The sequence below is a fragment of the Annulohypoxylon truncatum genome (genome assembly GCF_022578515.1).
Source record: "Annulohypoxylon truncatum strain CBS 140777 unplaced genomic scaffold F4807scaffold_1, whole genome shotgun sequence".
NCBI lineage: Eukaryota > Fungi > Ascomycota > Sordariomycetes > Xylariales > Hypoxylaceae > Annulohypoxylon > Annulohypoxylon truncatum.
The window spans coordinates 367,377-392,619 of NW_025953787.1; the positions used below are offsets into that span (position 1 = coordinate 367,377).

At 48.1% G+C, this 25,243-nt stretch overlaps 6 protein-coding genes and 1 non-coding gene across 7 annotated transcripts; 3 read left to right on the forward strand and 4 right to left on the reverse strand.

Annotated features, from left to right (window-relative positions):
• Positions 1 to 436: 436 nt before the first annotated feature.
• Positions 437 to 4,192, reverse strand: F4807DRAFT_3500 (acetyl-CoA synthetase-like protein). The gene is made up of 3 exons (XM_047995452.1): positions 3,492 to 4,192; positions 3,191 to 3,345; positions 437 to 3,130 (listed from the first exon to the last, which is right to left on the reverse strand). The coding sequence occupies exons 1-3, from the start codon at positions 4,012 to 4,014 to the stop codon at positions 575 to 577; spliced, it is 3,234 nt and encodes a 1,077-aa protein (XP_047859138.1). The 5' UTR covers positions 4,015 to 4,192; the 3' UTR covers positions 437 to 574.
• Positions 4,193 to 5,470: 1,278 nt separating this feature from the next.
• F4807DRAFT_3528 (ribosomal protein S14) lies at positions 5,471 to 6,261 on the reverse strand. The gene is made up of 3 exons (XM_047995480.1): positions 5,922 to 6,261; positions 5,742 to 5,841; positions 5,471 to 5,662 (listed from the first exon to the last, which is right to left on the reverse strand). The coding sequence occupies exons 1-3, from the start codon at positions 5,981 to 5,983 to the stop codon at positions 5,654 to 5,656; spliced, it is 171 nt and encodes a 56-aa protein (XP_047859139.1). The 5' UTR covers positions 5,984 to 6,261; the 3' UTR covers positions 5,471 to 5,653.
• Positions 6,262 to 6,599: 338 nt separating this feature from the next.
• On the forward strand, positions 6,600 to 7,790 carry F4807DRAFT_449243 (disulfide isomerase; the record flags this gene model as incomplete). The annotated part of the gene is made up of 2 exons (XM_048000001.1): positions 6,600 to 7,110; positions 7,174 to 7,790. 2 exons carry the CDS (start codon positions 6,600 to 6,602, stop codon positions 7,788 to 7,790), a joined length of 1,128 nt encoding a protein of 375 aa, XP_047859140.1.
• F4807DRAFT_3539 (heat shock factor binding protein 1-domain-containing protein) lies at positions 7,585 to 8,582 on the reverse strand. The gene is made up of 3 exons (XM_047995493.1): positions 8,354 to 8,582; positions 8,182 to 8,272; positions 7,585 to 8,092 (listed from the first exon to the last, which is right to left on the reverse strand). The coding sequence occupies exons 1-3, from the start codon at positions 8,396 to 8,398 to the stop codon at positions 8,001 to 8,003; spliced, it is 228 nt and encodes a 75-aa protein (XP_047859141.1). The 5' UTR covers positions 8,399 to 8,582; the 3' UTR covers positions 7,585 to 8,000.
• A 219-nt stretch (positions 8,583 to 8,801) lies between these two features.
• Positions 8,802 to 11,601, forward strand: F4807DRAFT_403992 (uncharacterized protein). The gene has a single exon (XM_047996070.1). The coding sequence runs from the start codon at positions 8,916 to 8,918 to the stop codon at positions 11,460 to 11,462; it is 2,547 nt and encodes an 848-aa protein (XP_047859142.1). The 5' UTR covers positions 8,802 to 8,915; the 3' UTR covers positions 11,463 to 11,601.
• A 1,898-nt stretch (positions 11,602 to 13,499) lies between these two features.
• F4807DRAFT_t9 lies at positions 13,500 to 13,571 on the reverse strand. The gene has a single exon. It is a non-coding gene; the product is annotated as a tRNA-Ala (tRNA).
• Positions 13,572 to 19,482: 5,911 nt separating this feature from the next.
• F4807DRAFT_403997 (uncharacterized protein) lies at positions 19,483 to 21,239 on the forward strand. Its single transcript, XM_047996071.1, has one exon. The coding sequence runs from the start codon at positions 19,726 to 19,728 to the stop codon at positions 20,875 to 20,877; it is 1,152 nt and encodes a 383-aa protein (XP_047859143.1). The 5' UTR covers positions 19,483 to 19,725; the 3' UTR covers positions 20,878 to 21,239.
• The last annotated feature ends 4,004 nt before the right edge of the window (positions 21,240 to 25,243 follow it).

Consider the following 25,243-nt stretch of genomic DNA (forward strand, 5'->3'; position numbering starts at 1 on the left):
CGGAAGGCAGGTGCTGGGGAGCGGGCATGCATGCATCATATAGAGGCGTATCCGGCGTTAACTCTTTTCTGGGTGTTTAAAAAGGGGCGTCGTTTGTCTTGAGAGGATGTCCGCGTACGAGATACCTTAGATTTTACATGAGGGTACTGGATGAGGACACACCTTGGACGGATGATGCCTTACTTGGGTGGGGTTTGGATTTGGATTAGAACTTACGCCTCTATATATATAGATGGTTTGCATAATAGATTAATAGAAATAAATTCGTTAAACATACCTACGCTTTCTCGTGATGATAATGTGGTAGATACCTTCCATCATACCCTCGCCTACCTACCTAGGACCTAGGTATTGGACCTAATAGACACGTAAATGGACGAGCAGACCGAGCTCAACACCAAATTTAGGGTTCGGCAAATTTTAGAATACGAAATTCATTCTGAACCCCGAGGTGATCTTTTGCACGTATTTTTGGCATTCTACCAGTAGATCGTAAGATCTCACATACTAACATCTTATACTTGTACGCACACTATCTTCCTCCTTCCCTATTCCCTATTGTCTAGGCCCTTCATCAGAAACCCCACCGATCAACCCACAGCTTCACCCACTCCGTATTCACGGGCTTCAGCTCCCTAGCCGTCGGACTCGCCCGCAAGGTATTCTCCACGCGCCAAGTATAATCGTCCTCGCCGCCACCCTCTCCCTCACTCTTTCCGTTTTCATTCTCATTTGCAGTCCCGTTATTTTGACCCCCGTCCTTCTTCGGCACAAGTGACTTATAAAAGTCTAACAGCTTAACCGCGGGATTATCCTCCGCGCTCGTCTTCCGTGCGGCGCGATTGTGAGTACTATGCTCAAGCGCATCGATCCACTCCTCGAACGACGTCTCCTCTTTGGCTATCCCCTTCTCTTTAAGGGCAGGGAGCAGGTCTGCAAAGGTGACAGGCGAGGGATTGACTAGGTTGTACACTTTTGTACCTTCGCTTCCGCTCTTCGCCGTACCATTTACCCCATCTGTCGTGTCATCTCCGTTTTGGGTTTCCTCGTCGGCCCCAACATCCTCCACAACCTCGAGAATAATCTTCGCGAGTTCATCAACTGGCACCCATTCGACTCTACTGCTTGTCCCCAGCGTTTTGGGCAGCTTTCCTAGGAATTTGCTACTTCGCACCAGACTCGGAAACCATTCCCACTTATTCCACGTTCCCCCAAGCTCTACTGGTCCCGCAACCTGTCCGACACGAAGCACTGCGGCCTTGCGCCCAGTCGCCTTAACGTAGCTATCGAGTAGGCGTTCACCAACATACTTGCTCCTAGCATATCCCTGCTTTAACACCAATTCTTTTGGATCGGCCAGCACCTCCTCGGGGACTTGTGTCTCGGCGCCCATGGCCGCCGAAATACTCGACACGAAGAACAGTGCGGGATTCTTTGCTCCATGTCGTGCTATCTCCAGCAGATTCACGAGACCTGCAATACTCGGCTCAAAGCTCTTAAGTGGGAGTAAGAAATTAACGGGCCACGCATTATGGATTATAGCTGTGGTCTCTGCGACTAGGGCATCGTAGTCTTTGGCGCTTAGTCCTAGGTGTGACGCGCCAAAATTGGATACAGTAAGGAAGACTACACGACCCGACTCCTCGTCGGCAGGAGGCAAGCCGCGGGACTTAAGGGCCGAAGCTTGTTTAGAGGAGGCATCAAGGGCCCGGTTCAGGCAAAAGATACGGCGGACGCGCGTTCGAGGCAGAGCTTGCAGCGCAGATAGCAAGTATGTGCCTAGACTGCCGGTTGTACCTGTCAACACAACTGTTTGTGGGGTGCGTGGGTTACGAGCGTGCGGGATGTATTTATCCAACATGGCCTCAACGCCGCCGTCTTCTGCGTGCCCATTGATTTCGCCATCGCCGAGTAGGTAAGCCGATAGCGTAGTAGCTAAGGAGCGTGCTGTAGTCGAACTGTACATAAGTCCGATATTCAACCCGTTTAGAGTGTCCTCCGAGATGCCGTAATTCCTAAGAGCGGCCTTCAGTCTCGAAATCGTAATCGTAACGCCGTTCGAATCCAACCCTCGCGCGAAGACGTCGGTCTCGGCATCTACATCCTTCGTATCAAGTGCTTGCTGGAACAGTTGAGTGAGTACAGGCTCCAAATCCTGCGCCTCTAGGGATTTAATAGGATCTAGATCGTTAACCAAGATCCCGCTCTCGACCCGTTCGTATAGCGCATCGATTTCCTCCTCGTAAGCCTGCAACGTAAGCTGTCGTTGTATTGTCCCTTTGCCCGCTCGCAAAAATGGCTTTTCCTTTGATGTGAACATGACGAGCTCGCTCGGGATCTGGCCGAACTTGGGTGACGTCTGATTCGCCTCGTGGATCTTAGGCCATAATTTCTCAAGCGCTGCGTGTGCTTCTTCAGCGTTAGTCGGGACGAGGTCCTCATGTAACTCGACGAGAAGACAAAGTCGGAAGCGATGAGAACCGCCCACTATAACGCCGCGTACATCAGCGTGGGACGACACTATAGCCTCAAAATCAGTCGGATCCATCTTGTAACCATTAGCCATGGCAACCCAGTTATCAGTACGCCCACGGAAGCGCCACCACCCAGGTTGTCCGGGGACCGGGGCAAAAAGGTCTTTGGTACGATACTCGTCCGTCAGATCAGGGTATGAGCGGAAGTACGCGTACAACTTCTCGATCGCCTCGGTTTTCGGAAATACAAGCTCGTACAACCCCGGGAATACCTCTTCCATGCGTTGACCCACGTCCACGAAGCGAAGAGCATCCCAGTTCTCGCTATTAGGGGAGTAGTCCATGTGCATGAGGGCACCTTCAGTGCTGCCGATAAGACTGTAGAGGTGAGGCGTGATCTTGGCGATCTCGGCGCCATGCACAGGGTTGATGGGACCGCCGACATACCCGACATGCTTGAGGCGGGCGAGTGCTTCGACACCGTCCGGAAACTTGAGCATGTTTTCAATGGGGACGGGTGGGCAGATCAGGCTGTTGGCACCAGTCTGGTGGATGACGGCCGCGATATTGGCCGGGATTATGGGGACGTCCGGATGCATGAGGATAGCAGTCATGGGAGAGTGTAGAGAGATCATGGTTATGTACATTGCACCGGCCTATTTGGTTAGGATACATGCTGTTTTTTCTATGAGAGGATAGAAGAGTCAATGACTTACATGGGACTGAGACCCGACGATGAGAACATCGTGGTTAGCGAGTGTGCTACATGTCGGTCTCTCTACGTGAACGCCTTCAGGAAGGACACCCTCCTCTAATGGAGAGAATAGGTTCTCGAAGTGTGCGTGAGTCCACCATATTGGCTTTGGATGACCTGGTATATGTAAGAATATCGTTCATACAGTTTGTAATATGTAAAAGAGTTAAACGTGTACTGGGTATTCTATGAACCACAAGATATAGCGTTTGAAAACGTAGAATTTGAAATAATATAAGTAGATAATAAGAGTGATATCTGACCTGAAGTCCCAGAGGTGTGAAGTCCCATGAATCGCTTATCCTTGATCTCCTCGAAAGACTTATCGAAAGGATAGTCTGGGACGGGTTCAGGGGACAGGATATCCTGGAGTAATATCCCTGGTCGAGCCGCAACGGCCGGACTAGCCTTGCTGATGAGTTCGGCGAGTGTTCCCGAAGATTCGGGACCGTAGAACATATGTTTAGCCCCAACAGTCTCAAATAGTCGTAAGTTGGCGGACACGCGATTACTCAGCGACGGAAACACCACGATCTTGCCGGTTTTCATAGCAGCAATAGCCCATATTATGTACCGGGCGTCGCTTCGCGACATCCAGATGAAAGTCTCCTCATCGGGGCCAAGGTTGCTATCGAGAAACCAGGCTGCCTTATTGACAGCATTGTTGAGAAGAGCGAATGTTACGTCGATGGGATCGCGATCGGGATGACAAATTTTGAGAAGAGGACGAGTTTCATTGATCCTTCTCTTCACCACATTCGGAATCAGCTCATGGAATCCAGCCATGGTTTGTAGTTAGAGCAGAATGGTAGAGGGAAAAGGTAAAGGCCGAGCTTGTAAACCGCAAACTGCAAGAGGCCACTGCTTCCACTCTCTTTGCGTGGGAACTTGAAACGTAAGGAACAGTGACATCGTTCCATGGTTGCAAATTATATCCCTCACAAAGCAACAAAGTTTTTTATCCCTTTTACCTAAATTTCGGTTTTAACATCCTTTGCGGTTGCTTTGTTAGGAGCGTGGAACCTTCTGTGGTTCCCGCTCTTTCACCTTCCTACGTATCACTTACTAAGTCCCTTCCTTGTAGGCCACTCCTTAGGACCTAGAAGCAAGGGCATTGTTCCTTCTACGACGTGCTGGGGTGATATGCATGTAATGATGACCCCCTATCTACCCCTATACTCAAAAATGAGCGGAGCTTACCCATATACGCACCATATGGACATGCCGCATAGGTACATACATATACGGGGGGCGGCTGGGGGCGTAGCATTTCGGTATGCGACGGTATTGCGACGTTGTAGTGTTAGGCTGCACCAACATCCGCGTCTGCGCGGGATGTATGGATGGGACGTAGGACTAATCCCTTGACAGCAAAGACCGAGCGATCTGCCGAACTTACTAGGTACCTATGCTATGTAATCCATGAGCCTCCGACCATCTCGCTCGTTATGTTAGCCAATAATGATCGAGTAGATGATGATATTGCATGCCTACCTACTTTACTTCAACCGCTTCTGTGCAACGGTTACCGTCGAAAAAGTAGTGAAACCCAAGTGACTGAAACATAAAGATCCTCGATGCACGTGGCGCGGGTTTAAAGAGGGGATAAAGAAAGGATAGATCAAGTTACGGAAATAAGGAGGGAATAAAAGTCCAGTGACATTTATACATCAGTAACAGTCAAAATCTTGGAAACAACTTGGCAATACACTACCATTGTCTTCGACTATGAACCGGTAAGTTTGGAGTTATGCGAATTTATGTTAATGTGTAGATTGGTCACATCGGTTTAATCCTTACGGCGGAGTCTTGAACCAGCAGCTCAGTCTTTTGGCGATCTACCAAATTCAAACGTAACGCCTACATTCGTTGAGAGGCAGTCGGGCAAAGTCGAAGCAGATTCTAGACTACAATGTTGGATGGTGGCACATAATGCGGAGATGCTATCCTTTACCGTTCGTGATAATTCCTCAGACCTTTTGTCCGTCAGCGGGTTTCCTGAAAAGGCTTATGGAAATTCCAGGACGGATATGCTTGCGAATGCAAACAAACCTTAGCATTGGTCGTCTGCAGCCACAGCTTCCTTCTGGCACTTTGACCAAGGAAACGTTGGCATCCTAAATCCGAGGGGGTGCTGTACTCCATTTCAAACCGAGCCTAGGTCCCTACGCGAAAATCGTCACATTTCAAGGGTTGCGCGTAAGTGAATTATCATCGAATTCTCGTAAGCATTGTCGTGGTGTAGTTGACTAGTCGAACTAAAAGACCATCTTTGCTCGTTCCCTCCACGCAAGCCTGTACCGATGTCTCAAGGCATATGCGAAACCATGTTCCCTAATGAAAACCCAACTCCATTTCCGCGGTCACGTCGACGATGCTTTGCGAAGAAATCGTGGTAGGAAAAAGCGACATTTCTAAAAGGCATTTATCGGTGCTAGATATAAAGTGTTAGTCTCGTCGTTGTCCCATCTTCGTACTCGGATGTATTTGTGTGTTGCCGGTGAGATTCGTACCTTGACAAAGCCAATGTCGGATGACTTCTCACGGAAGCACTGACGGCAGATGTTGAGGCCGTACTTGCGGATCAGACCAGCCTTGTGGGTGCAGACTCGGCTATAGGAAATCGTGTCGTGTTAGCTACCATTTCTCGCTGACTTGTTTCGACCAAACCCTTTCAAAGTATCGGGACGTACCAGGAGCGAGAGCCCTTGCCGTATGTTCGCGGGCGCGAGTTCCAGACGGATTCGTGAGACATATTGTCGGATGTGGTGTTGCGATGTTGATTATCACGAACTGTCGGTATGCGATGTGGTTGCTGGAAGCTGTCTGGAGTCGAGAAAAGTTTCGCGAGATTTTGGAGAGTTTTGGAGTTGAGAATGCGAAATTGTGTGTGGTTCGGTTGAGGGTTGCAGGGGTAAGAATGAATTAGGAATGGCTAGCCCCGAAAAATTAGCGGGTCATTTACTCCGTGCTATTGAAAAGTGTAAATGTCCAAGGTTGTGGCTTAAGGCTAAATGTGTCAGATGTATCTACGTCAAGCCACAGTCCTTTCTTATCGATAGAGAGGATTAGATTTGCAAGGATCTCTCAATTAAGCTATGATAGCTTGCCGCTTGCCCGCATCTCGTTGCAAAGTGGCATCTTCCCAGGTCTGCTTTGTATTTCAAAGCATCCATTGATTTCTAACCTACCTATCATCCCTATTGACTCGACAAACTTACAATACTCGGATATTTTTTCCAGTTTGTCATCTCTGAATACCTCATATCCAGATACCCAATCCTTGTTTCAGTTTATTTTGTTTTGATTGCGACAACCCGTGTGGCATTATCGTTATCTCTTGCTCGTGGCTGAAACAACCAAAAGCAACCATGGTTCTTGTCAAGAGCTTCGTGCTCACAGGCCTTGCTGCCGTTGTGGCCGCAAAGTCTGCTGTCCTTGACCTCATCCCGTCCAACTTCGACAATGTTGTCCTTAAGTCGGGCAAGCCTACTCTTGTCGAGTTCTTCGCCCCCTGGTGCGGGCACTGCAAAAACCTTGCTCCTGTATATGAGGAGCTAGCTCAGGCTTTCGCTACTTCTAAGGATGTTCAGATTGCCAAGGTTGATGCGGATGCAGAGAAGGATTTGGGAAGGAGATTTGGAGTACAGGGCTTCCCTACTCTCAAGTGGTTCGACGGCAAGAGTGACAAGCCAACTGATTACTCGGGTGGCCGAGACCTAGAAAGCTTGACCAAGTTCATTACGGAAAAGAGTGGTGCTAAGGCTAAGAGGAAGTTGGAAATGCCTAGCCAGGTGAACATGTTAACAGATGCTACCTTCAAGGAGACCATTGGAGGTGACAAGAACGTATTGGTTGCATTCACCGCTCCGTGGTGTGGTCGTATGTACTACTCAATTAACCTGCCTATGCGATTATTGAGTGCGCTAACATTTCGTTGATCAGACTGCAAAGCTTTGGCTCCCACCTGGGAAACTCTCGCTGAGGACTTCATCAACGAACCTAGCGTTGTTATCGCTAAGGTTGATGCCGAGGCCGACAACAGCAAGGCAACCGCCAGTGAGTACGGCGTTACCTCTTACCCGACCATCAAGTTCTTCCCCAAGGGCTCGACCGAACCCGAAGCCTACTCGGGCGGCCGAACCGAAAAGGACCTTATCGACTTCATCAATGGGAAGGCTGGTACTCACCGTGTCCCTGGTGGCGGTCTTGATGCGACCGGCGGTACCATCGACGCCCTGAACCACATTGCTCTGAAGTACGCTGCTGGTACTGAGAAGCTGGCTGATCTTGCGGCCGAAGCTAAGAAGATCGCCGCCGATTTCGCTGAAGATGCTCAATACAAGTACGCTCAGTACTACCTCAGGGTGTTCGACAAGCTGTCGCAGAATGAGGGTTACGTTGCTAAGGAGTCGGCCCGCTTGGACGGCATCATCAGGAAGGGCGGTCTAGCTCCCTCTAAGTTAGACGAGCTACAGAGCAAGACCAACATCCTCAAGCAATACACACAGCAAGCTGCCGAGAAGGTTGCGGAGAAGGTGGCGGGCAAGGATGAGCTATAGTATAACTCTTAGAGGAAAAAATTAGCCGAGCAAGCATTTTGTAACGAATAACGAAAAACGAGTCTCTTAATCTGAGCTACGTATTATGGTTACGGTATTGACCATAGTCGTTCATCCTAAGCAAATCGCAATAGATGTACTTATCAATCCTACCACAACGCCACGCAATGCCTAAATGATGCCTTAATTCTACGTTCGTCCAATTCACCCTTACTCTCGTTTCGGAGTTACATTAGACAACTTTTCCTCACTTGCTTGAAGTGCAGATTCGAGATTGTCCAGGCGTCGTGTCATATCGTCCACTATAGCCAGAGAAAATGACATTAGACCTTAATTGAAATACGAGGCGCCGTCGCGTGAAGGTTGGGGGCGTAGGTTTGTAGGCACTTACTCTTTGCGAAGATCTCAGACGAGACAGTAGTGAACTTGGTCGAGAGTGAGTCCAGGAGCTCTTCGACAACGGCGGTGAGCTCGTCTGTACCCTGTGCAATGTTAGTCAAGCTACGGTTACCTACGTACTAGTAGAGCGTTCCGAAAGATCGCTGTAGCTGGGACGATCTTACGTTACCCGCGGCTTTGCTAGGCTCATCAGTCTTCTTAGACGACATTTCGCTACTATATAGATGAAGGTAAATTTGCAGTCGAGAAATTGTTGTAGTGGTAGTAGTCAAAGGGTGCTTCGGTAAGCGACGATTTCGTGTATCTTTTAGAGCAGAAAGTATGAAGATGGCACGGATAGCAATTGCGCGGCGCGCATTGGAGTAAATTGAATGTTTCTACGATTCTATGGCTACCAACGGCAAAGGACAATTAGGTAACGCTAATTGGTGCCATTGGTGGTACAGAACCTTGGGAAACCTTGTAACACTTATCGATTACCTGCTTGCCAGGACCCAGGCAGAGGTTGCCCGCTCTCAATGTGGCACGTGCGTCATTCTGCGACAGGAGCTCCAGCTATGTTAATAATAGCACGTAAGCTATTTCCGGATATTTTGTTCGTTGCATCTACAACTTAAACAACTCCACGAGGCGCGAATTTCAAATCCACTCTCTACTAGAGAAGATCTACTAGAGAGCTCGGATACTATGTCACTTATTTAAACACGATGGAAATAATAAACTGCTATGCCTCAGCCGCAAGATAACGCACGCGCCATCCTCCTCATCATCTTGATATTCTGGCTTGCCACAAGTCCCGACTCAGGACCGGGCCTCATCGCGAGCCCAACCTTAATAAAGAACCGTCTCGTACGCCAGCGACATGCGCTCAGCGTCCTAAATACTACACAATGGGGTGACTTCAGACCACGTCTTGCCGATGATCCCCCGGACGATCCTCCTCCTGAAGACAAGCCCGAATCGGACAAAGAAACAGTGCTGGAGACCGAGTCGAAGTACAAGTATCTAAATTTAACAGGCTTTCGGGAGGAGGATAAATATGCTTGGGAAGATCTAAAGCGATTTAAAGACCGATGTGAGGAATATAGTACAAACGCCGTAGGAATTCCGGAGGCTGCAGCGCCCGTATGGCAAAATGCGACGGGAGTGGTTCGTGGGTGGTGGCAGAGGACGAACACATCTTCGCCGAGATATCATTCGAGTTATAATCTAAGTGAGATCAGTCCGGGAGTTACATGGGCTGGGTCGAACTCCGACTGGGGCAGAAATGCCACCGGTGCAGAGGGAAAGATCAACGTGCGCCTCGAGGATAATCAAGATGCTGCTACGGAACCTGAGGAAGTAGACAGGATGGTTCTGGAGAAAGCAGTGATCAAGGCCCGAGAGGTATCTGGGACGGTCACTATCGATGATACCGAGGGCTCCGGGAGCAGCTGGGAAATGCGGCTCCATGGTGTTCATTGGCCTCGTCAGGGATCAATGCTTCTCACAACGACTAGCGAGAAGTTCGCCGGTATCTTCGGATTGCCTCATCTGACTACTCGGCCAGATTTTTTCGAATCTAGTAAATCACTATTAAATAGGACCTTAGAGAAGGCACTAGCAAGAAAGGAACAGCACACCTTTACTGACCAAATCGACCCCTGGACATCCACTTTAGATTCTCCAGGTGAAGCTTGGAACCCAACTCCTCACTGCGAATATTTATTGTACATTCAAATCCATCCATTGGAGCAAGATATTCTAGGAGTACAGCCTAGTCTTACGGGCCCTGAAAATGTCGCCAAGGCTATCCAAGATATTGAGGACGAGCTTCGTTTCCCTCAAGGTACAGGTCACCGAAGAATACCGAGGCTTCAAATGTCGGCTGTCGTATTCTCTCCTGACTGTGGCTTCTTCCTCGAAACAAAAGGCCCTCCAGCATTCGCGCCAGTCGACGGAAAGCACATGGTCGGCGTGAAGCAAGAAATCTTCCTTCACAACGTCAGCACGTTCCTTCTAGGTCTTGCATTAGTCGTATTTGGACAACTTCAGTTACTTAAGCTACAAATGAGAGAAACCTCCACGCCTTCGACGCTAGGTCGAGTGAGTTTCTACACTAGTTGTATGATGTTGCTTGCCGATGGTATGCTCTTCACCGGAGCAGCTGCCTGGAGCTTCTCAGCGTCGACGACATTGCTACCCTCACTTGCTGTTACATGCGTATCATTCCTATCCATGGCCGTTGGGACATTTTTCCTAGCCGAGATTCACAAGGTACAAGAACCTGAATGGCGACGACAAGAACGGGAAAGAGAAAGACAGAACACCTCCGCAAATCCGACGCCTCCGCGTCAGACCCCTGTATCTAATACTCCCCGTCCGTCACCTTCTCCCCCTATCATAATACCATCAGACCAAGATATAGACGCCGAAATTGCCGAATCAGAAACCAATAACAATAATGCTACTCTTCCCGCTCCAGCAACTGCAAATACTCCCCCGAGCGCCCAGACTATTAGAACACAATTAAGCAACATATTCGGTCGTCTGCTCTTCATCGGCATCAGCGTACTCTTCCTCAGCCTCGCAGCCGCAAGCTGGCGTCCCACCTTTCGATCAGCGTACTTCAACACCCTTCTCTTCGCATACCTATCGCTCTGGTTCCCGCAGATCTACCGCAACATCTACCGCAACTGCCGGCGCGCGCTCTCGTGGCGCTTCGTCGTCGGCCAGTCCGTCCTCCGCCTGCTTCCCATCGCGTATTTCTACGTGCTGCCGAACAACTTCGCGTTCGCGGAGCCGGACCTCACCGCCTTTGCCGTGCTGGCCGGCTGGCTGTGGCTCCAGATATGGATATTGGCCGCGCAGAGCATCCTAGGACCCAGGTTCGGCGTGCCCAAGGGCTGGATGCCGGAGGCGTGGGAGTACCACCCCGTGCTGCGCGAGGATAACCTGGAGGCGGGCGGCTTGCCGATCGGTCTCGTTTCGGCGCCGAGCAGTCCGACGTCGCCGGAGCGTTCGCGCTCTGGCTCCAACGCGGGCGAGGATAGGGATAAGAAGAGGACGAACACGCACCTCATCGACTGCGCTATCTGCAGAGAAGTTCTAGAAGTCCCTGTTATCAAGGCGGGATACGATGACCCGACGGCCGGGGGCGTGGCCGGCGTGTTCGCCAGGAGGATGTATATGGTTACGCCGTGTAGACATATTTTCCACAGCGCGTGTCTGGAGGGCTGGATGCGGTTTCGCTTGCAGTGTCCGATTTGTAGGGAGGAGTTGCCGCCGTTGTAGATACGTAACTTACCTAGGTAATTGTAGAGGTGTAGGAAAGTAGCTACCTAAGTAAGGAGAGGAGTATTAGGGGGTTAGGGGTTAAGGGGTGTAGATTTAGGGGTAGGTTTGATTTGTGCATATGGATATAGATATGGATATGGATATAGAAATATGCCATTTATATCGAATTTGTTGTAATAGCGTGTATTTGGTCTTAAGTGCTCTTCAGATGAGTAATCTGGTTTGTACATAAAATCGTGGGATTGGTATATTGGGTCTTGGTAATGTAAGTTTGTAACATATACCTCACTGCTGTTTTGAGATGTATAACATGGATAGTCGCATTTCATGTTCTCAACTGCTCGAAGAATGATGGATAAGACATCACGATTGGATCACTAGACTCAATAGTCTTATTGACCGTTTAAGAGTTGATGAGTGTCGGGCAGTTCATCAAATCAAACTAAACCAAATCATTCCTTGAATACCAATAGAAATACCTATATCGACCAAAAATAAAAGGGTATCGAAGAGCAAGAGAAAAAGGTTGATCTGGCAGTCCAGGGAATCGAACCCTGGAGCCTAGCGATGCTGTGCAAGTATACTTTAAGGATTTTTAAATAAGTGTATTATTGGGAACAGTAATCGTCAGCTCGCACCAGCACGGCCCTACGAGATGCCTTCCTCAGGTCTCCTACTAAGAATTGACCTGGTATGTATTATTTTCATTTATATATCTTTTCCCGTAGCTCGTTCTGGTAGGCGGTAGGAGCGAGTGGTGTGCCTCTTAGGTGAAGTTTATCTATCAAAGGACATGTGGGAAGTTTGTTCTGCCGTCTGATGTTGAGGTAAGTGGAAGGAGCTACCTAGGTAGGGTCTTTCCATCTGATATTACTCAGTTAAGCTTTGAGCTTAAGGTATAGTGGAGTGATTGCATCCACAAGCTTGTTACGGGGTATTGATGAGACGGACATAACAGTACTAATCATTGCTGGAGCAGATGTTCCGATGGAGGTTAGGTCTAGATGGCAAATGAATAGAGCGAAAATTTCGTTATAAGCCTTTAGTAGGCTGAGAGAGGGTAGGGAGGTTCACGTAGCATTTGATCCTACCATCCCCTATGCCCTAACTGAGGTACAGCAGATATAAGATCACAAGTTGAAAGTCTGATAGAGGTAAAACTAGGTATCCTAAGTAAACTCAAGCTGTCGATCAAGATATGTGACAAGTCAGTGCCTACCTAGTCAGATTCGGCCTGTAAAGTACTATCCTGTCATCTTCTAGACTTCATGTCGTCCAAAACCTACTTCGTCTACCATGATACAGGAAGTCAGTTTCACGATAACAACATGATACGCCATACGAATAGAATATATTTGGTTTATCTTGGAATGAGCACTTTGTTTTCTTTTAAGCAGTTTGGCCAATTGGTTGGTGTCTATTAAATAGGAGCCCAACGCAAAACTGAATGTTGGTACCATCTTCTGCAGTTTCATAATGGTATCTTGTATATATGTAATGTGTCAGATTCAAGTTGCTCCTTGGTTTATCCACCGTTATTGAGCGAGAATTTAGATTGCTGCTTCTATCATCTACGTGCACTTTATGTACCCTGGCACAGTCCTCTAATGACATGTTCAGAAGATAGTACCTACAAGGGATGCCAACAACCGAACATCTCAATTTCGGGATGATTAGAAGAGCTCAACTTCACAATGTACAACCACGTGTGAAGCAACCAACAGTATCACGTCCGAAGTCGAGTTCTTTCATGATCCCGAGCCAAATAGAAGGAACTCGCTACCAGCTTAGGTTTACTTCAGTAAAGCTCCTTCCTAACTGTACTAAAGATAAATTTCGCAACGAGCAGCCAACAATCAATTCGGATGCAGAGCCGAAAGCACGTTGGCGGTGGCATGGTCAATCTCATCCGGGAATACGACCTGCGCAAAAAGAGTTCAAGTCTAAAAAAGATAAAGAAAACTATTAGCAACATGAACATGGAAAATGATTAGACATCTCTTCATCATCGAGGTCTAAATTTGCAAAAGTAAATGGACGAGCAGGGAGTCGAACCCTGGGCTTCTCGCATGCAAAGCGAGCACTCTACCACTGAGTTACACGCCCGATTGGAAGTCATCCACCGGCTTTGAGTGAACTGACATAATTGGCTGACAACTGGATGGGGAAATTTCCCCCAAACATCTCTATATGTCAATTTGCGGAGAAATGACCATTGAGATTTTTCTAGTGCCATGCTCTGGTTGGTCGTAGACAATAGTATAGACACACTACTTGGCCCTCTACTGGAGTCTTCAATTATAGCGACTTGTGGTGGACATTCCGGTCCCCATTAGTACCTAAGGGAGTAAGGCTTAGCGCAAGGGGAATCGCTCTGGATTACACGACATGCAAACCAGCTCTTTTCCGAATTAATTCCTGTTGACTTTAGCTAGATAACTGAGCCTCAATCCCACAGAAATAGACGATGACCGGCAACCGTCTGCCTGGAATAGAAAAGTATAGTGATGATGCGCGGAAAGCATTCGGACTTAGGCCAAGACCTGCGGCGGAGCAGCAGTGCCGCATGCGATAGATGTTGTACTGCATCGCAATCGCAACTGCATAGGCGCGCGTTCTAATTGTGGCATCGGAAGCTAGCCGCGATAATAATTTACATCCAACTGTGGAGGGAGCGAGGATTGCGACTATGTTACTGCCAAATCCTCGCCTTTAACCGCGGAAATAGAGTACCAGGCCTTCTTATCAGACCAGAAGTCAGTTTATAGAAGGTATTGAGCTGTTGTGGCAGGTCAGTCCTAACAATAATTTGGAAGACCACCAAGAGGGACGATACGAGCTTTGAAATGTTTCAAACAAACATGGCAAGGAGTATCGCATCCACACCTAAGAACGCAGAATGCGTTCTAGATTATATCCCCCAACATTTGCGAACAGTTTGCCGGAAGGATGAGGCGAAGCCAGATTGCTGCACGCACTCAACGCTGCAAGAGACCTTAAACAAATATGCGTCTGCGATGGCTCGCTACACGTGGTATTTCGAACCCCTTAAACACCGAATGGGAATATGTAAGGGGTTGCATGTGAAGAGAATAGTGACTCTATTCTGGGACACATACGAGTTAATGATGCTAAGAGACCTTCGCGCCGGGCAGTTTGATGTCACAGAGTCGCCGACTGTAAACCCTTCAGTACTCCGCATGGCGCATAACGGATGGGTGAACGATAACAAGCGAGACCTAAATGGATGTCAAAGCAAGAGAAGATACCGATGTCCAAGATCTCCCGCAAGCCTTGTTGCCATCTTCATAGGTAACACAAGCTCAGGTACCCGACTTATTCTTAGAATGGTTTTCGGGTTTTCGTTCCGACCCCACAAGTTGCGGCGCTCTTCACATCGGTCCATAGTCCTAATAGATTCATCCTCTCCTTATCTTACTGTAAGATTTGCAGGTTAACTTCTCGTCGGAGCTAGCTGGTTGTCCTGTGAGGCGAATAGCGCTTATTCACCAATCAGCTTCGGCCCCCGTTTCACATTCAGGATCCTCACCTGCGGCTGAAATGAGCTGCTGATGAGATGATCGCCATTTGGATTGAGCATGTCCCGATTTGGCCACATACCTGGCCTTTAAGGCGATTATGGATGCTGGAACCATATTCTCACGCGACGATATTGGCATCGTTCACAGTAAGCTGCTCATGGGTAACTAGAATGCGGAGGGGGTACCTCGCTCACTCATTTTGAACTTGGAAACAAACTGCGCCTCATACCGGCACGTGGGTATTGGTAGCGAGGGAGCTGACAGAATCTCATCCTCTCTGTAGAAGAGGTTAGCACGAAGATAGCTAGGAGTGCCATGTGCTACGCAGGGGAGATATTTTAGGATAATTCTCAGCGAAAAAAGTACACAGGTAAATTCCGCTCGAAGTCGTCGATGCCCTACAATACATACATGCAGGGGATTGTCTCCGATTTATACAATGTAGCGTCAGCAACGCGTACCTACCTTTTCTAGCATCCAGCTTGGCGATTTACCATGACGAAGCTATTCGGAGCAATTGTTCGATATAGGAAACATCGTACAAAAGCAGTTATGACCCGATAATTCTTTGGCCCGGTTTCTGATGAATTGGGACATGTTGTCGATATCATTTCCGGTTCATTGAGTGGCTGGCGGATGTCTTGATCTCGGACCACAGCAATCTTAGTTAATAAGCTAGACACGCAAGGTCTACGCTATGATCTTTGGATGATGACCATCAACTTTCGAGTATCGACAAATCGATATATCGCTTTGTTCGGTCGCTACAGGGTACCGATTCCATCGTCGTGGTAAGGAATCAGCTGATTTATTGATTATCTTGAAAAGAGTTGAAAGATGAAAGAAGCAAGAAGCTAAGCTGCTAGGTTACTTTCAACGTAAGCTTGCAGCCAGGGTAACGTCAGGTTCAGGGTTCGCGGGATGCATTTTTAGAAATGCGATCAGGATTAAGGTTGCGGAGTCCGATCTAGACTAGATTCGGGTTAGCTCGGCTTTGTGCTTAACTAGGAAAGAGAACGACAACTTTTCGCAACGTGATTGGCTGTTTCAGAGCAACAGAGGAGTTGGTGGATCGCAAAGTGACGCCATAAAACTCAAATTGTCAAGCATCCTTGAAATACGTACCTCTCTCGATACACACATTAGAATTGCGATAAGACAATTCTAGTTTAAACGAACACTTGAACTATTCAGTTTGTCCATGAGATAGATATATTCTTAGAAACCCGAGACTGTCTAGCGAAAATTCCTCATGATAAAGCCATGTGGCGACATGATAGTCTAGACCAAGTTCCGATAATGCACATGTGTGTTTCTCGCTCACACGGAGGACGATGCAAGGCAAGGCGTGACAAGACAGCGCTGATCAGAAAGCGACGCAAAATTCAGGCTGAGTACAACATTGTTAAACCGGCCGTTCGGCAAAGCGAACTGGAGAAACGCCCAGTGTTCAACAATATCGCACAGAGATTTATAGTCAACAGATAGTTCATGCACGGGCATTCCTGAAGTGGTTTAAATCTAGAATGCTAGAATGCTAGATGGTGTTTTGATATGATCGACCATCGGAAACATGTAAGAGCAGATCAGACGGTGAACCAAACGAAGCGCTGTTTCTCGAGCACGAAATTCCAGCGACATCGTTTCATAAACTTCGAGGTCCTCAGGGTGCTGCATGTCATTAGCGGTTTTAGCTCGGTATAGCAAGCCAAACTGTCACTATCGCTGGTTTGACAATCTTAGAGGCTCGATCGAAAATTACAAACTTAATCGAGTAAGTACGGGGCGAACCCGGGGGAAAGGATTCAAATTGCATTGGAAGGATGCGTATCATTCGGTGATGGATAACGATGGGGTCGTCCATGGAGGGTGGATTACGCTGCTCGCGCACAACGACAGGTTAGTTGAAGACCTCGCGATAGATTAGGGGGGAAGAATAAAGAAGTCTATAGGAGTTGGTCTGACTATATGGCAAAATTCGCCCCATTGAGTGGGCAGACTATGGACCATGATTCGCGAATGGGTTCTAAGGCTAACCAGCATACGAAAAGTAGTGGTGGTGATGAATTGGCGAAAAAGTTAGCAGCATTGAATGGCTAACCTCTTGCAGAATCTCGGTCGTGGTCAAGCGGAGGGGAAGCCAATCATTTGACGACAACCACCACCAGCGCTGCACCAGCGTTGTAGTCTCCCTAATGCGGGATGTGTCACCAGGATTCTGGTTGGTCGTTTTGGAGTTTTCCTCTCCCTTCTTTTGTGTCGCACCTGACTGCTCTTACATTTTGATCACCCTTCTCCTGAATCTTATAGACGAATTAGTTTAATCAGTCTACGTAGAAGACATACCGACTACAGAATCGAGATCTTTACAAAATATTTGCATCTCAAGATGTAGTTTAATCCATCTTGACTACTGGTTAGGTATGAACGGGGATAGACTGGGTAGGTACTTGACAACAACCTTGCTACCTGCCTTATTCGACCGTGAATCGCCTGAACGCCTCGGCGGTAGTCGGCGGTAATGCAGATCTCTATGTATAGTATATGTACGAATCCGTATAGTACGTGTAGACTGCAGAGACAGGTAGTATCCTTGGTGTCTTAGGAATTCGGTCTAGAAATGAACAATGAAGCCAGCTGGCGATTCGTAACGCATGAAAGCCGCGTAGGAATATCCACCACTGTTTGCTTGTGTTTGTCATTATCTCGACTTGAGGCTCTCTCTCAATTCCGGATTGTTTTTAATGCATTATTCGTCAGGGAATATCGTAGACAATAAAAGAACGGGTTCTTGTGACCCGCGGAAAATAGGCGGCTTACACGTCTTACATACAGGCACAGTTAGTGGGGTCCAGTGGGCTTTTCTAGCTGCCAGCTATCGCCGTGCCTATCACGTACCGATATATCGGTGGCAGGTAGTGGATTGATCTGTGGGTTTGACTTACTGCATACCAGTATGTTGTGTACATACATAGACGTAGCAGACGTAGGTAGCTATGTATGTATGTAGCGTGTAGGTACAACAGTTGACCTGTAAAAGGGATACCCTAACCACCAACACCGTTGAACTCCTGCAGCCGATGATCTTCAAGGGCCTCAATCCGTTAGCGATGTATTGCGTAAAATGTAAAAAAGTTCCGTTACGTGCAAATCAGCCTGGGCGTTCATAGTGAGCCTCGTCGGTCTTCACCACTAAAATTCTATAAGCTGAATGGCTGACTCAACCACCAGAAGGAATCGTTGGCTTAAGATTCGGTAACTCATCGTCGAGGAGGATTTCCGATGAACGGATCTCCCGACAAACCCCAATCCTTTCTGCTGCGTAGGTAACGGACTGTACTCGTACATACGACTACCCAATCCCATCTTGGGACCCTTGGGCGATCGTAGGCGTGAGATCCACAGTGCTAGTCCGTCCGTAGTTAGGAAAACTGTCCTCTTTTGATCCTCAAGCGAGTGCGGAACACTGGGGGGAAGGATCGCAATATTCCTAGTCGCTGGAAATAGGATGGCATCATGGCATCATAGCTTTTGGAGGAACAGCGAAGCTGATGATTCTATCAAGTTTATTAGGTAAATTGTTGGCTGGTGAGCGGAGAAGAAAAAATAGATGTGGTGAGAAGCGTGGTGGCTATGGGAGAAGAGAAAACCGGTTACCCGATCCGAGTTGATGGAGTTGATTCCAGTTCTACCCAACCCAACCGCCCGATTATTTCAGTCCGGCCTCTCCAAGTTTGCTACCTATGTACCTGCTACCGTAATACGATTACCAGGTAATTTCAAAAAGATATATTTGAATCGATATCTTACATACAGAAGAATATTTACACCCACAATTACTGTCATATAAATGATTATGTTTATTATGTTATCCGTAAGAAATATATACAACGTATGAGTCTCCGTTCCATTATCGGCCTGTGCGAGACTCAGACCAACGAGAGTGCAGCGCAAGTTCCCTCTTCAGAAGCCACGCCGCTTCTGTAAATTCCCATGCTCACTTTGAAACAAACACATATTGGGCCAATGAAGCCAACTGCCAAAGCGATCGACCACTAATCCTCCCGGGGCTAGCAGTCGTTCGAGTCCTTCTTATTCAGGACTGTCCTTTTATATTGTTCGATATATTTTTACTTTTCACGGTATTACGGTAATTACGCTGCATCCTCTACAGTTTTCCTGGAACTTCACTTTTTTACTTCCCACCGTTACCCGTTACCCCCCGGGCTGGGCTGTGTAGCACGGCAGAAGGGGGCCGTTCAGATGTTCTAGGGTCTGAAGGCCTGGGAGTTACAACACCCGCTAAGACTCTTAGCTCCAGTGTTCCAGATTTCCAGGTTCAGGGGAGAAACTGACCCTCCAAGGCCCTCCTGGGTGACCCCTGTCACACGGCATCCTGGTTCCAGGGTACGTAGCTACGTTCCCCCACTGTCCTCGACTTACACCCATTTGAGAGGAAAGAATATCCATATGTAATGCCACCCACTGCCCAACTTCTCTTCTTATGAAAATGCCCTTATACCTACAACTCACTCGACCAACAATGTGCCTCACCTAAATACCATAATAAGAAAAGAGCTGGACTCAGCTTACATTCTTGTGGATCGAACAGGTTCAGTTCAAGTTCTGGTTCCTATTCTCCCACTTATACATACTTGTATAACTGAACTATACGACGTATAGAAGGTCCCCACAAGCGGGCCAATACGAAAAACAGCATGTCTCTAGAACAATCTCGACTATTAAATGGGGCGGAGGAGACTCGAATGTCTGCAGCCTCCAGAATAGCTAGCAAGGAATCGAGAGAGAAAGCCAGACACAGCTTCGCTTCATATTCGACACAAGAAGAAGACCTGACCGACGTATACACCGATATGGACGAGCCATGCGTGGTCGAAGAAGCTACGGTGATGGATGCCAAAGAGGTTACGATTGAGACCCCGAAACTACCGGAGAAGAGTGCTCTTAGAATGTCAAGGTTTTTGGACAACCTAAAGCGCAACTCGATCACCGAATCACTTAGCGACCCGCACGACGTCTATCTTTCCTCGGAAGAAGATGCCTCTTCATCTGCCGACGACTTCTCTGACTATGACTCCGACTCCGACTTAAACAGCAACGGATCTGAGAAATCGCCACAACGACGAGGCAGTCACGAAGAAAGTGCAAGGGCAGTGTCGGTAATATTCGTTGGAAGACCTTGCGTCGTGGACTTGGCGAGCGGTAGGAGATCGGTTTCTCCCATTCGAAGACCTAGATCGATGATGCCCTCTTCGATCCGACAAGACATATTCGCGGACCGGCCAGAACACCCACCTCGGAAGAGCAGCCTTGCATCCACAATAGATCTACCCAAGGAGAACCCGTCATTCCTTAGCCAAGATCCCTTTGCTACGAGCAATTACAGAATAGAGTCGATCTCAAGAGGACCGCCACCAGCTAGCATTAGCCCCCGTCCGAAGACACCTACAGCAGCATTTCACCGGTTCCAGAAGTCATTGAGTCTGGTCCGAAAGCGTAGCCGTCCTAACCTGAAAGATGCCGCCTCCAGAGATAGTCTTAGTTGGCCACTCGGATCTGGATCTGGATCAGTCTCAACTACCGACCTACTTAGTTTGAACTCGTCACGAACTTCTGAAGATGAACAGCAGCAACCTAGGAGACCTCGAGTAGTATCGGCTGCTACGATGCCACCTGAGATATCAGCAATTACCAAGGACTGCATAAGGTCTAGCCGGAGGGATTCACTGCCGAGACTACTCACCAAGCAACCTCCCCAACCCGTATCGCCGAGTCCAGCCACGGCTAAAAGGGGCTTACTAAGTGGCTTAAATATGAACCGGCGGCGAAGCTTACGGATCAAGCCATAAGACAATCACACCCCCCTATCATTCATCATTCATCATTCATCATTCATCATTTTCCCATTATCATCAATCGAGGAGTTCGGCATTATATTTGGGGGCAGGCGTTACAAACACATTGAGGAGTTAGGGTCCACGGCGCATAATCACTACTGCACACGGGAACATGGGTTGATTTTCGGTGGGATGGGAGAAGAGAATAATATGATACCTTGGGCAAAATCTACTAACGAGTAACGGCCGCGGGGTATAGGTTATAGGAGGTTGGGAGGTTAAGCAGCAATTGGCTGACGTCTATTAAGACTACCATAGTGAGCATCGCTCAGCATGAATGATACCACGAAATGAATTTTCTTGATTTCACTCATTACCTAAGTTCTTCTCTCATCCATCGCATCCCTCAAAAGTGTGCTGAAAAGATTCAAACTTCTAGATGTGACATGCGCGTTTCTAGTTCCGGCTTGGTAAGGAGATCGTTTCGTCTGAAGTTAAGCTTGGGGAGTTGATAATTGTTTCACTATAGCATGCATCCCTTGTCTGCGATTGGCGAAACGAAACTTCAGCGACACCGTTGTATCTTGGTTTTTCATCCCCCTCTCAACGCAGTGAGTTTCATACCTATGGTAGATTGGCTCACCGCATCTCTAGTCGCAAATGTCGCCTTCTATGAGCAATAGCGCTTCGCCGATCCTCCAGACTTTTTTTCTTTACCGATAATAGCGGGCGGCCCTTAAGCAGGAGTAGGTAGAGCGCACCGCGATACCATGCCTGCCACAAGATTTTTATTTTATTTTATCATACACATGCAAGGAACAAGACTAAAATCTCTATGCAACCTATCACAACGCACGCATCCCACACCCCAGCCAGCGCAGAACTTGGACTCGCGCAGGCTATGCAGTCAATCGTATTTAGAACCTTGGTTTTTTCGCTACTTTGCCCTAGTTGCATAGTAGGGGACTTTTTCTATCCAGGGAGAAGAAGAAGAAAAAAATCTAGGAAAGTTCAGGAAAACAAGTATAGGCAGGTATGTAGTAGGAGGGTATTCACGTCAGTGATCTACCTACTGCCGAGCGTGGCAAAAACCTGTCAGTAACCAGTAATCAACACTAATACATACCAACATCCATTGCCGACTTACAAGATGCTATGAAATAACTATACGCTACGCAATCATCTACCATCCTACCCACGTCCCGATGGGCAGATGCGCCAACCCTCGGAATATAGCCACCGAACGGATGTTTTTTTATCTGTGAGGCAAAGCCTTTGCATACATACATACATACATACATACATATTTGAGGGCGTATATTAACCCAACCAGCCAATCCGCGGGCGCGACCACCTACCACCTCGACGTTCGTGGGGTGGGGGGCAAGCGCTGATTCGACGGGCGCGCGCATCACGACGTACGTAGAGTACAGAAGTTGTGTGGGTGGGCTCGATTCGAACTTGACTTATTCTCGGATGCAAGCTTGGCTATGCTATATCGAGATGCGAAGCCCGCGAGAGGTAACCGACTAATAGCCCGTTACTAGTTTCGCTGTCGAGTCATCGGGCGTAAAAAAAGGTCTATCGAAGCTTGACCGCCAGGTCGTCGGAGACTTATTGCATGCTTTGCGAACATAATGCCTCTTTCCTTTCTTCCTACGTACACCTAGTCCTATCTAGATAGCAGGTAACCTCAGTCTTACGCGCAGCTTTACCTGGCCCGCCCGGTCGCTTGAACAGGCCGCGTTGAAGAGCTGGCAAAAGACCCAACAACCCAACTAACGAACCGCAAAGTCGCACCGTTGCAACGGAGGCATACGCCGCTAAAGGACCATGGTTACTACTCTTTTTTTACTGCGGTGCTTCGTAAGTATGTAATGCGCGACCCTGACACGACATCTCGACAACGCAAGGGGCAGAAATTCTCCTGACGTAGCAAAAGCAACCCCCAATATGGCTTGCCCTCCTACCCTCCCCCCCATCTAGCCCGGCGAATAGCAAGCCGGGAAAAGTTTCGTCGAACCCTAAGTAAGGTAGTCGTTGACGCCTGCAAAGGCGCATGCATGAAAGACTTTGGGGTCTAGCTCATTCGGACCCTTAACTCTATTCACGTAAGAACGCCTATAGTGTGTAGCATTCATACATAGGGCACTTATCCAGAAGAGGCGCTCGGTTTAGGTGACTAAAAGTCTAGGACCCTAAGTCGAGTCTGGGCGATCAATTATCGCCAATGCGTTCGTCGCCCCGTGATCCTGGCCCTGGCTCTTCCCGAGATCTTAAGACGCGGCTTAAAGCGTTGAATCAGGAGTAGCTGGCTGGGCACGCTCATGCGAAAACGTTGTATGGAGGAAACAGTCCGATCCCATATCGATACTAGCGGGTAGCTAGGCCATGTAGGTGAGTACCTGAATAGTAGTGATGTGCTAGAAGCTAGTGGTTGAGATAGCGGATAACGTTAAATCAGGGGCTTAATTGATAAGTTAAGCTTTACCACGCCCGAGCTTCTGGACGATGGGCGGGCGGCGGGGTCATCCCTGATGAAACGGAGGACGGACTGGCTATCAAACGGCTGCGCGAGAGCTTAATTCTTGGTAACGACGAACCTGGATGAGCCTTGACGAACCTTACCGCCTAGGGGTCGAGCTGAATGTGGTACAGTTATCAGTTAAAGTTAGGTGCAGCTACACAGAGGTAACTGCCCAGTAATTGGCGTAATCGGCGCAGTCATGGCTGTCGTGTAACTCGTCGAAACGAGTCTTGACATCGACGTCGATTCACATGGGATCCTTTAGCGCCTATCTTGCCTTGTCATACACCTCGAAGCCAAGCAATCAATTTCAGACGCCTTCATACCTACCGAATCTACCTACCATTTTCTTGCCAATCAAGTCGGAATTCGAGAGCGGATATCCCATCTCGGGTATCTTTGTAGCTAAGAAGCGAGTCCAGGAAAGCCAATACGGTTGCATAGGTACGTGACTACCTAGGCAAATTACTAATACCTATCCCGCGAAGATCACGGTCTTGAAAACTGAGCCGTGCGTTACGATGTCACATTATACGTGCGGTAGCGTATAATTTATTACTCACATATGCCTATGTAGATACGCACATACAAGACCTACATGCCTAAGCCCAATCGCCGCTCAGCCGGGACGGATAATGTACCTACATACATGGCATAGTGAAACGGGCCTCGCGAACAGACACAATGCAACATCAACGTCCCCTCTCGCGCACGAGGCCACCCGAAATTCGGGACGAACAGACGTCGTCAACGCACGGATTTCAGGCTGTGTCTACGTAGTGCGGCATACGTAAAATCTTCCTTGTCGCTCATGCCTTCACTATGGCTATGCCTCTCCCCTGCTTTGTTTCACCTGTCCTCGTCCGGCATAGTAAGTCACTATTACATAACACGACGGTCTTATCGAGAGGGATCTCTGCTAGGGATGGATTTGGAATAGGGACGCGGGGCACGTGGCTATGGGGAGAGAACCCAGGATCGATCTGGAGATTCCTTGCTTTGGGTTAAAGGGAAGGCCCGAGTCGAAACGTCACGCCGGGCGGAGAATGCCGGGGTTCGTCATGGAGTATCGTGCTCCGAGACCGGTCTATCGCCGTTCCGGTGAAGTGCGGGTCCGGGATGTTGCTTAAGTGAGTCGTCAGTCCGATAGGGGTTACGTACTCAGTTAAGTGAAGGATTCACGTTGCTTCTCGAGATCTACAACTTTCAAGGCCTAAGTTATCCCCTTTCCAACTGCGTCCATATCGCATCATGGCTCTAGCACTGATACTTTCTTAGATGGGCGCCTTTACTTCGCTAATTACATAATTAATTCATCTGGGACTGAGTGGATGGTTTCTACATGGGAACAAGCATCAAGAGATCGCCTAGCTTGAATCACCTATCCATATACACTTTCAAGAGAGGGCGCTTCATTTACTTAACTGACTTTAAGATGATAGGCGCCTTCTAGGTTTACCTAGCCGTCTCTCAGACACACTATCTACAGCCGATCAAGCCACGGCTATGGATAACATCAACTACAACAGCACTACGTCTATCAGACTCCGACGTATAACCTACCTTCCTCCCTAGCCTTCTACCTCTCAGCCAATCAGGACATGGCTATAGAAGGAAGACATATAATTATAAATTCCCAAAGGGTTCCAAGATTAATGGCAAAAATGCTACAGGCCGTGTTGGGACGGCCTAGCGAAGTTGTATCAGCGCCTCTTAGTATATTACCAATATCACTACGAGTATCGTTACAAAACATCGTTAGGCCCTAGGGTTCGATCCCCTAGGTGGCCAATTCAATTCTTTTTTTTTTTTTTTTTTTTTTTTCAAACACCACTTCCATATGAAGTGTTT